At 36.8% G+C, this 11,430-nt stretch overlaps 1 protein-coding gene across 1 annotated transcript; it reads right to left on the minus strand.

Annotated features, from left to right (window-relative positions):
- Nucleotides 1-233: 233 nt before the first annotated feature.
- LOC149414752 (uncharacterized) lies at nt 234-4,064 on the minus strand. Its single transcript, XM_089643382.1, has 5 exons — nt 4,055-4,064; nt 2,934-3,067; nt 1,366-1,627; nt 766-943; nt 234-642 (listed from the first exon to the last, which is right to left on the minus strand). Exons 1-5 carry the CDS (start codon nt 4,062-4,064, stop codon nt 639-641), a joined length of 588 nt encoding a protein of 195 aa, XP_089499508.1. The 3' UTR covers nt 234-638.
- Between the last annotated feature and the right edge of the window lie 7,366 nt (nt 4,065-11,430).

Below are 11,430 nucleotides of genomic sequence, written 5' to 3' on the forward strand. Positions count from 1 at the left end.
ATAGGTTAAAATAAATAAAAAAAATGAAGCTTATTAATGAAATATGTAAAAAATACAGTTAAAATAAGTAGAAAAGAACAAACAAGCCTTTAAATGAAGTCCCTACAACGCCCAAAACGCACAGAGCACGCCTAATTGCGGAGGCAATCAAAATTAATAAAAACCCCATTAATATTAAAAAAATACAACAAGGCTAAGCTCAATATTTCCCGGTATCCGGTGATTGACGGCTACACCAAAACTAAACGCAGAAAACCATTTAATATTATAAAATAATACCAGCTGTGCTCTTAGAGGAGTGGAGCCGGCAACAAAGCATCCCATCTACATACATTTCATTTCAAAAATGTAGATGTATCACTTAAATTCAATTAATTTATTAGGTATTTAAGTTTGCTTTGCGTATATCATAAAGTTTGCTCAACTTTTTCACTTATGAATAAACGAATTTTCGTGATTTTCTTGGGTGCCCTGCTTATGCTAGTAGAGAAAAGTAATTTGAAAAACAAAAAAAAAATTCTCACAATAAATTTTCACGATAACTTCGCCCCCTGTGGAGAAACTTACGAACTAATCAGTCGCTAGTTGAATAAATATTTTCGGGTTTATGGATTGCGTCTCGGATAATTTTGTGCCAGTCAACTGCAAAGCAAAATGAACACGATTAAAATTTTGTTTCCATATATGTAATAATTTCTTATTTCAAACACAGATGTCTCTGTGACGAAATCGTATAGAAATTAAAAATATTTCAATTTTACTTACCACATAGCTTTGGTGTCAATTATGCATTTTTTGGCAGTTGCATCAAATGCAGTTCTTGTTGGACAGTTAATTTCTTTCATAAATGCATTTGGATTGCATAACGATATGGAATTGCAGGAGTCCTTTGTGCGCCTTGTTATTGATCCAAAACGGCACCAGATTGTTGTATTGATAATTCCTATTAGTAAAACAAACAACTATATTAATTATCTTTTGAATACTGTACTACTTGTAATCAACTACACTGGTATAAAAAGTTATTAAATAAATATAAAATAATAGTTCTGTGAACAATGTAAACCTTGCGTCCAAAAAAATATGTTCTTAATTTTCTTTAATTTAATAAATCAAAAACAAAATGTCCTCTCAAGGCATAAGATTTGTAAGTATGCAACAACTACCTACAAGTATAAACTATGATTATAAACGTCACCATCTCAATGACAATGATTTTTTAAACTTTCTTCATGCATGTAGGTACCGAAATATTAAAAAAAGGCAAACGAGTATTGTATGAGAGATTATTTTTTGTTTTGATCCAGACCGAAACGTTATATTTGATTATAAATAATACCTCCCTCATCTCTCAGAAGTACCTACCTGTTTTAATTGTGATGATTTTCTTGAATTTGTTATCTTTGATCGGAGTCATCGTTGTGGTGGTCATTGTTGAAGTGGTCATCGTTGAAGTGCTGTCGTTCGCTTCGATGGATTCCGATGACTGATTAGTGGTTTCGGGATGTGGAGTGGTGCCTTGATGATTAGTGGTTCCTTCAACACTAGTGGTTTGTTCCGCATGAGTGGTTGTCTCCTCAGCATTTAAGCAGTCCACTCTTTCGGGATAGTCGCAAACTCCGATATTCTGAAAAACGTAGAGACGGTATCTATTTTAACAAGTAATAGGTATATTTTATGGATCTTAATGTGCATTGTAATATTGCTGCGTTGCTAAAAATAAATTCAATAATGATCCGAGAATATCATGGCCAAAAGTATTTAAATGATTTATTATTGGGGTATTATGCCGTATTGCGCTATCTCCTTCTTTAGCCAACGTTTCGGACAGCATTACAGTATCCATCTTCATAGCAGATGTGTAAAGATTGTGGTCAAGTGTGTGCTTATGTAAGTAGACGTGATATCGAGTGACCAACTCCAAACCTCTAAGAGCTTGTAGTACATTATAATTTAACATGTTTTTTTTGCGTTTCTTTTGGTGAAACTAAAAACTATTAAGCTAAGCCCGTCGTCGTCTTTATTGATATTTATGGGATTTTTAAGAATTTCAATTGCCTCCGTAATGAAGGCGAATAAAAGGCGTGCTATAACAGTCTTTCAGACTAACGTAACGCATCTTCATAATTGCCATAGGTACTATAAAAAGACTTTGCATTATACATTACAAAACCTAGCATTGGCATGGCAGAGTTGCAAACCAAATCCAAACGAGAACGAAAAGTCAGGCGCGTGTCGAAAGATATTTCAAATCTTTCATTACTGAAATATGTTTTAATGAGACGTCAGATGTAAAAGCACATACTTGTATACTTTATGTTGTTAAAATAAAGTTTCTATTAGATAACTCTACAATACCGTCAACATCGATTTGTAAACGAATATATATCTCCTTCTTCGTTATGCTGGTAGATAAATTAATATCGCAGGGAAATAATTCAAATGTCACAAATTTTATAAGTAGAGCAATATCATTTATAAACATAGAAAATAATAGTGGTCCTAAATCAGACCTCTGGGGAAACCGAAAGTAGTTAAAATAGAGGTTTGTTTTAAAACTACGTAAACTACGAACTATTTCCATTTAAGGAAAATATTTACCGAATAAAGAAGCCGAATTTTTTAAGTTTGCATAAAAATATCGGGTGAATTACGTAGATCCACGTATAGACAAAACGTCTACTTCTTTATTGTTGTCTAAAACATTTCAGACATAATCTGTGAATACAATTTAGTAGAATGAAGTGACACTGAAGCAGACTGAGAAACAGGCGCACAGACTGAGTGAAAGACCAGGAAAGACAGGAAAGGACGGAATATTGGAGGTCAATGACTAAAAACCGTAGCCATCGGAGAATATTTGTGGAGTTGGTCATATCTCACCCTGGGAATGTAGCGCTGTAATAATGATAACAATTGGACAAAGAACTTACATCATTGTAGTACAGTCCATCAGGGCAATCCAATTTGATAGGGTCTCCTGCATCACAAACGTAGAATTCGCTGCAGTTAGTGGGGCTTCTGAAAGTACCGTAGGGGTTATGCTTGCAACCTGAAGGTATGGGTGCTGGAAATCAGACAAGAAAAACAATTAAAATTGGTAACATTTTATAATGGTTTATTTAAAATAGCGGTATATGTAGCAAGATGTAAAACAATAATAAAAAAGAAGGCATTTAGTTGTGAAAATGTCATACTAAGAACTAGAGCGATTTTTGGCAAATTATGCCAAGTTTGAAAAAACTTTCTGAGCGATCGCTTGACATAATGTGTTAAATTTAAAGAGCAATAGAAATATTCCCGGGTTACGAATAACCTGACAATATTTTAAAATCTACTTCTACCACCCACAGTAAACGGAAAAAGTTTTTTGTGTTGTGATGGAGGACTATAACAGTCGAGGAATTGAATACACTACGCCACCGACCGATCCAAAACCTAACTGTAAGATCCTTAAATTTGATATATATGTATTCCTCCAAATAAAGTCAGAAATCACTGGTTAAATAAGACACTAATAGGAGCAGGATGCAATAACAACTTTAAAAAGTTCTAGTTTTGAGTAAAATGCATTCAAAATTTTCGTGCTCCGTCTGTATACCGTTCAAAGTTTTTGAAATGCATATTATTCACTTGTGACTTTAACTAGTGTTCATACTTTTGCTTGTAGCTCTGTCTATGAAAAACCTACACATGTAATATTTACCCAAAAGATAAAGAAGTGATTGGTTACCAAAAAAATGATGGTAGCAAATGCGCGTTTAACCTTTCCCTTACTGTACTAAAAAAATCCAAGCGTTCCGGTGCTGTGTAGTCAATACACATCTCAAAATAAGCGATTTAATATCGGAAAAATATGAATATTCACAGTTAATCGCTCATGTTTATTATAATTGTAATTAATTGCTGAAAACATGAAAAAACCATCGGCAGATGCTAAACAAACGTGCGAGGAGTCCTTATCTAACGACGGACCGTGACCGACTGGCTGGGCGCTGGACGCACACACAACTATGCGGTCGTAAATACAACTGCGGACGAGTGGATTTCTCACGTTCCCGCATAGCGAACTAAAGCGGGACATCTATAGCGTGTCATTTCCTCGCACACTCTTTGCGTAGCAGCTTCACACGGTTGATTGCATTGGTGTATTTTTACCCGATTTTTAACAAAACACTCTGATTTTTAATTGAATTTGAAAACTACGTAAAACACTTTTTTTAATTCAGTGCATAAATTTATAACAGAGGAATACCTAAAATCTGAACCCAGAATTTATTACATTTATAGAGTTAATAAAGTTATTAGAAGCAATGTGTAGTAAATATGCCTGACAAAATGCCGGAAATTCGATATAGACATATATCAATTATTTGTTGACTTCAAACAGGCATATGACAGTATAGATAGGGAGAAAATATATGAAATACTCCTAAATGTTGGTATACCGCCCAAAATAGTCAAACTTGTAAAAACAACGATGGTTGTTTTTCAGACTCTCTACTCATTTACGGCTCCAAAATCTTAGATGGGCCGGACATGTGCACCGAATGCCAAGCACACGTGTACCAAAGAAGGTTCTAACAGGACACACGGGAGGCAAACGAAAGGCGGGCAGACCTAGGCTGAGATGGGAGGACGATGTCAGGAAAGATGCCAGAGGACTACTCCATGTTGCAGATTGGAAGACGACGGCCGAGGACAGAGGGCGGTGGAGGCTCATGTTAAAGGAGGCCAAGGCTCGAAATGGGCTGTAGCGCCATTGAAGAAGAAGAAGTGTAGTAAATACACACCACAGATAAGGAAAGGTTCTTGTAATTGTGTCCACTTCAATCGGTGCCACTATTATATTAGAATTTATAAATTAGCCTGCTAAGCCTTATTTTTTTAGTTGATTCTATGGCTTGACTGTCCTAGTGTTACCTACCCGAGAAGTTGTTCATTTTCAAGACGCGTTGACATATCTTGTATCTGTTACATTTTCCATTTTAGACATTAGTTTACGTAAACTTTTATATCGAATACCAATTTTATCCATGGTCTTTTAGAGTACTTATAACCCAAAATACCAAACATTAACTAGTTAATTTATAAAAGCAAGCAGCATTGTTTATGTTTTGAATCGTTTAATAACACTATGGTTTTGTACAGAATTGCCGTCAGTACTTCAGCACGCTCCTTTGTTAAAACTCTCATAACCGAGATTTAGAAGATTCCATTTATTTAGTGCTATAAGTTGCTTCATATGGTTCAATGCTTCATGTTTTGTTACTTAGCAGGCGTGCCCGGGTTCATGAGGTTAGATTTTTCCATGTATTGACGACGGATACGTCTGCCTACCAACTGTTTGGGGGGCCGGATCGGGAGAGGTTGGTTGAAGAGAGATTTTGACCTGACTTTATAATTGACACTTGATCCCCCTGACAATTGACCCCCGATAGTTAATCCCCTGGACGGTTGATCTCTCTTCTAGTTGATCCCTCGGACAATTGATCCCCCAGAGGATTATTTCTGCTGTACATCCTCATTGGTAAAGTCAGTTGCTTACAGTAATACCGTGTTTCCGAAGGGATTTGTAAAGATGAAATACGGCCGTAGGTAAAACAAAAGTGGATACACTTATATCTGTAAGCGCAGGCGTCTTGAGTAGAAATCTTCTTACCAATACTTGTGATGTTTTGGACACTCACATAAAATAAACGAAACGAACGTGCTCAAAAAAAATTTTTGTTTAGACAACGACGGGAGATTTATGGACAGACAGGCCTGGAGTAAACACATTCACACGGGACATGGCGCAGGGACGGGCAGTCAGGTTTGGAACTTGAGTGCGTTGACAGCTCCATGAAATGGATACAAATCAGAAGTGTTGTTTGAAATTACAGTTAATTATTGAATTCAAATGGTATTAGAGAATATTGTGGAATATTGAATTAAAGTGAAAGATTATTGATCCGGTGTTTGTGTGAAGTGAAAGTGGTTCGACTCAGTGAGAAAACAATTAATAATAATGACAATAATAATAATTGGATAATTTGTAGAGCGCCGTTTTGTAAAAACCCACCTCAGGGGCGCCCGGTGTTGTGCAATCGCGATTGTGTTATAAAGTTGTGTTGATTTAAATGTGTAGTTCAAACTAAATTACTTGTCTTAAAAACATGAAAATAATAATAATAATGATCGCGTTTTTAAAACAGAGTGACCGTATATAAAGGCAGCAAGTTTTAATCGGGCTAGGTTATTGATTTGGCGAGATGGCATTCTATCCACGGAGACCGAAAAACCAGAGAATCAAATAGATTATTAACTGTGGGTTCGAATCCTAACAGATTAGGGAGGTACAATTTTATTTACAGGAATATTTAATTACCCTTTTATAAGCGTAGGGAGGAGGTCGAAAATTAAAGTGATTTAGCTATATAGTGTAACCAGGTAAGCTTCACGCTGAGAATGAGAGGTGGCTAACTGGGTGAGTTTTTATATTATTTATTAAATTTCAGAGGACCTTTTTAAAAGACGGATACAACCGAGGTACAGGAACTACGTTTACGACACCTGCCGCCCAAATAATGTTATCATTAACAGGGATATGCTAGGCGAACCGTCAATCAGCTGTGAGCGAGAGACGAGTCAACGACCTTTTCATATATAGGACAAGACGCAGGTACAGTCAGTCAAAGGGGAAGTTTTGCTAGCGTATGCCGTCCCGAATTGAAAGCGTTCGGATGCAACCAGACGGAACAAAATGAAAACTTTTCTTCTGTTATTTGACTTTTCTAATTTAATACTTTTCATCTATTGTTTGACTTTCTAAGTTACGAATTGGGATGCACAAAAACAAATCTAAAGTCGGAAGAGGGAGATGGTAATCTCCGAAATAAAACTACCAACCGAACAACTTTTCTCAACAGGTACCTTTCGAGAGGTAGGCAGCCTCTTTAAATTAAATGCAAAAAATCAAACCAATTATCCGTTTATACCTTACCTGAGAGGATAGGTATTCAGTAGGAGTTACCCATACCTAATACACGAGGATGCTAGTAACCTCATAAAATAAATACTGGAACCAAATATTAAAATACAGACAGTCCTCATCCCAAATTTGGCATATCGAGTAGACCTTACATATATCTCACATGATAATTGGCTGAATGGGTAGGCACACAACCTATCGTTAATAAGCGGGCAAAATGTCGACAAGATCGTCGTGTGTTATATATGTATTGACCTAGAAAGGGATGTAAATCCCCGACGACGTGGGAGTTACAATGTTTTCTAGAGGTGGCTCGTAACTTAGGACCTTACGTGTCACACTTTCGCGACTAGATTCGTGATAAAGGGATGTCATGGCTTTCCCCTTCTACACTCAGTAAAGTAGGTTATCCTGGAGGTGTTTGAGATTGGGGCAATTCTGAAATTGGTGATGAGACCTGGTTTTCTTTATTCTGGCGTGAAGGTTGCCGATTTGGAACAAGGGGAGACCCGGCCGGTTGTGATATCCAGACACGCAGATATCGATCGCCTTGCTCAAATTATCATCCATCAGTTTTGTTTGGTAAGAGGAGGAGTCAATCTTAGCTTGAAAAAAAATTCATTTCCTTTCCTCTCCTTCCCCTCCCAAAAATATATACATGGATGGCGCCGACAACTAACACCATAAACTTATCGTATGTATATCACATATATAAAATCTAACACTTTATTATATTCACATTACCCTACGATAGGTAGAATCGAGTAGCTAGTGGGGGGAGAGCAGGCGACTTAGAAGATAAGGTTTATAAAATGGTTTTAAAACACAGCAGTAATGGATTCAACTCACTCTATCTCAAAAGAACCAAGGGATACCACACATATATAGATAACTAGGTTTCTAAACCGAGAAACAAAAACCCAACACAACGTTCGGTGAAGCCTTTTTATACTGAACCGTCACGTGAAATGAGTACGTTCAAGGTCGTACGTCACGTAGACAAACTAGGATGTACACACTTGAAGGGGTGTGTAATAAAGAGAGAGGCAAGGGATTGAAAGACGGCAGGGAGGACCTTCCTACCCCGGATATATACATAACCAAAGCCTTATGGAAAAGTTACCTATGGGACTTAAAGGAAAATTTATCGTAGAAAGAAGAGAAGAAGGAAAAGTTTGAAGTAGAAAGGGCAGATCATTACATCTGATGCCGCAAACCAGGAGAGATAGATATAAAAGCTGGCTTGAGTTCATTACTGTTGTTGAGAAAAAAAATGGATTTCATAAACCTTATTAATTCACATTAACAGCAAAAGAAATGGTACCTATCGTCAAAAATGATAACAGAGACATCGTACTTCAAAGGCAAAATAGAATAAACAGACAGACCCGGAAAACATTGAATTCATTGTGACGACAAAAAACATCTAAAATGTTCATAAACAACGAAGCCAAAGGATAAACAAACATCGAAATCGGATTAATTATAACACAAGAATAAGATAGCTGGGACAAATCTAAAATAAACATTGCATCGGATATCGTGAAGTATATGGCATATTTTATACCATTGATATTAGAATAACTGTAAACAATTATTGTTTATTCCAGATCTAAAAGGCAGAGAATGTTTAAGTCATAAATAACACAGACGGACAAAAAACCATCGGATCACAGCCGAGGACACAAAATAAAAACAAATCAACATGGAAATAAATAACACTCGAATATAATACAAATAACGCATTGAGATGAAAAAACACAAAGTTAAGTCAAGTACTATTATGTAATAAACAAAACTCAGAGTTAAAATTCGAAAACAAACAAGTGTGACATGACATATTGAATTTCTACCCATAGAGACACAAAAGCACTTGAAAAAGCTGAGGGCGGAAAAAAACTCACCAGTAGAACAAGCCGATAATCACGGGAACCAAAAAATAAACAGATGCTAGGTTAGAAACGAAGAACAGGGGCGCTCAACATTTTGGAAGAATTAAAATAAAATTTAAAATAAAAATAAAAAATAAATACAGAGGTATTCGAGAAACGTAAATTACCTATAGTTATTTCTAATCCCATCGACTAACACGAGGAAGCGAGATTACCCGCTGGGCTTAGAACTAAAGGGAGGCTGTGATGTTTTGGACACTCACATAAAATAAACGAAACGAACGTGCTCAAAAAAAATTTTTGTTTAGACAACGACGGGAGATTTATGGACAGACAGGCCTGGAGTAAACACATTCACACGGGACATGGCGCAGGGACGGGCAGTCAGGTTTGGAACTTGAGTGCGTTGACAGCTCCATGAAATGGATACAAATCAGAAGTGTTGTTTGAAATTACAGTTAATTATTGAATTCAAATGGTATTAGAGAATATTGTGGAATATTGAATTAAAGTGAAAGATTATTGATCCGGTGTTTGTGTGAAGTGAAAGTGGTTCGACTCAGTGAGAAAACAATTAATAATAATGACAATAATAATAATTGGATAATTTGTAGAGCGCCGTTTTGTAAAAACCCACCTCAGGGGCGCCCGGTGTTGTGCAATCGCGATTGTGTTATAAAGTTGTGTTGATTTAAATGTGTAGTTCAAACTAAATTACTTGTCTTAAAAACATGAAAATAATAATAATAATGATCGCGTTTTTAAAACAGAGTGACCGTATATAAAGGCAGCAAGTTTTAATCGGGCTAGGTTATTGATTTGGCGAGATGGCATTCTATCCACGGAGACCGAAAAACCAGAGAATCAAATAGATTATTAACTGTGGGTTCGAATCCTAACAGATTAGGGAGGTACAATTTTATTTACAGGAATATTTAATTACCCTTTTATAAGCGTAGGGAGGAGGTCGAAAATTAAAGTGATTTAGCTATATAGTGTAACCAGGTAAGCTTCACGCTGAGAATGAGAGGTGGCTAACTGGGTGAGTTTTTATATTATTTATTAAATTTCAGAGGACCTTTTTAAAAGACGGATACAACCGAGGTACAGGAACTACGTTTACGACACCTGCCGCCCAAATAATGTTATCATTAACAGGGATATGCTAGGCGAACCGTCAATCAGCTGTGAGCGAGAGACGAGTCAACGACCTTTTCATATATAGGACAAGACGCAGGTACAGTCAGTCAAAGGGGAAGTTTTGCTAGCGTATGCCGTCCCGAATTGAAAGCGTTCGGATGCAACCAGACGGAACAAAATGAAAACTTTTCTTCTGTTATTTGACTTTTCTAATTTAATACTTTTCATCTATTGTTTGACTTTCTAAGTTACGAATTGGGATGCACAAAAACAAATCTAAAGTCGGAAGAGGGAGATGGTAATCTCCGAAATAAAACTACCAACCGAACAACTTTTCTCAACAGGTACCTTTCGAGAGGTAGGCAGCCTCTTTAAATTAAATGCAAAAAATCAAACCAATTATCCGTTTATACCTTACCTGAGAGGATAGGTATTCAGTAGGAGTTACCCATACCTAATACACGAGGATGCTAGTAACCTCATAAAATAAATACTGGAACCAAATATTAAAATACAGACAGTCCTCATCCCAAATTTGGCATATCGAGTAGACCTTACATATATCTCACATGATAATTGGCTGAATGGGTAGGCACACAACCTATCGTTAATAAGCGGGCAAAATGTCGACAAGATCGTCGTGTGTTATATATGTATTGACCTAGAAAGGGATGTAAATCCCCGACGACGTGGGAGTTACAATGTTTACTAGAGGTGGCTCGTAACTTAGGACCTTACGTGTCACACTTTCGCGACTAGATTCGTGATAAAGGGATGTCATGGCTTTCCCCTTCTACACTCAGTAAAGTAGGTTATCCTGGAGGTGTTTGAGATTGGGGCAATTCTGAAATTGGTGATGAGACCTGGTTTTCTTTATTCTGGCGTGAAGGTTGCCGATTTGGAACAAGGGGAGACCCGGCCGGTTGTGATATCCAGACACGCAGATATCGATCGCCTTGCTCAAATTATCATCCATCAGTTTTGTTTGGTAAGAGGAGGAGTCAATCTTAGCTTGAAAAAAAATTCATTTCCTTTCCTCTCCTTCCCCTCCCAAAAATATATACATGGATGGCGCCGACAACTAACACCATAAACTTATCGTATGTATATCACATATATAAAATCTAACACTTTATTATATTCACATTACCCTACGATAGGTAGAATCGAGTAGCTAGTGGGGGGAGAGCAGGCGACTTAGAAGATAAGGTTTATAAAATGGTTTTAAAACACAGCAGTAATGGATTCAACTCACTCTATCTCAAAAGAACCAAGGGATACCACACATATATAGATAACTAGGTTTCTAAACCGAGAAACAAAAACCCAACACAACGTTCGGTGAAGCCTTTTTATACTGAACCGTCACGTGAAATGAGTACGTTCAATGTCGTACGTCACGTAGATAAACTAGGATGTACACAC

Source organism: Hesperophylax consimilis, chromosome 19, assembly GCF_061612785.1.
Source record: "Hesperophylax consimilis isolate HC1 chromosome 19, BYU_Hcon_1.0, whole genome shotgun sequence".
Taxonomy (NCBI): Eukaryota; Metazoa; Arthropoda; class Insecta; order Trichoptera; family Limnephilidae; genus Hesperophylax; species Hesperophylax consimilis.

Bases quoted from the DNA above. Each gene is read 5' to 3' on its own strand.
- LOC149414752 (XM_089643382.1), bottom strand. The intron at 1,628-2,933 runs GTAAGTTCTTTG...TACGTTTTTCAG, and splicing joins ATGGACTGTACTACAATGAT to AATATCGGAGTTTGCGACTA. The intron at 944-1,365 runs GTAGGTACTTCT...TTTTACTAATAG, and splicing joins AATCATCACAATTAAAACAG to GAATTATCAATACAACAATC.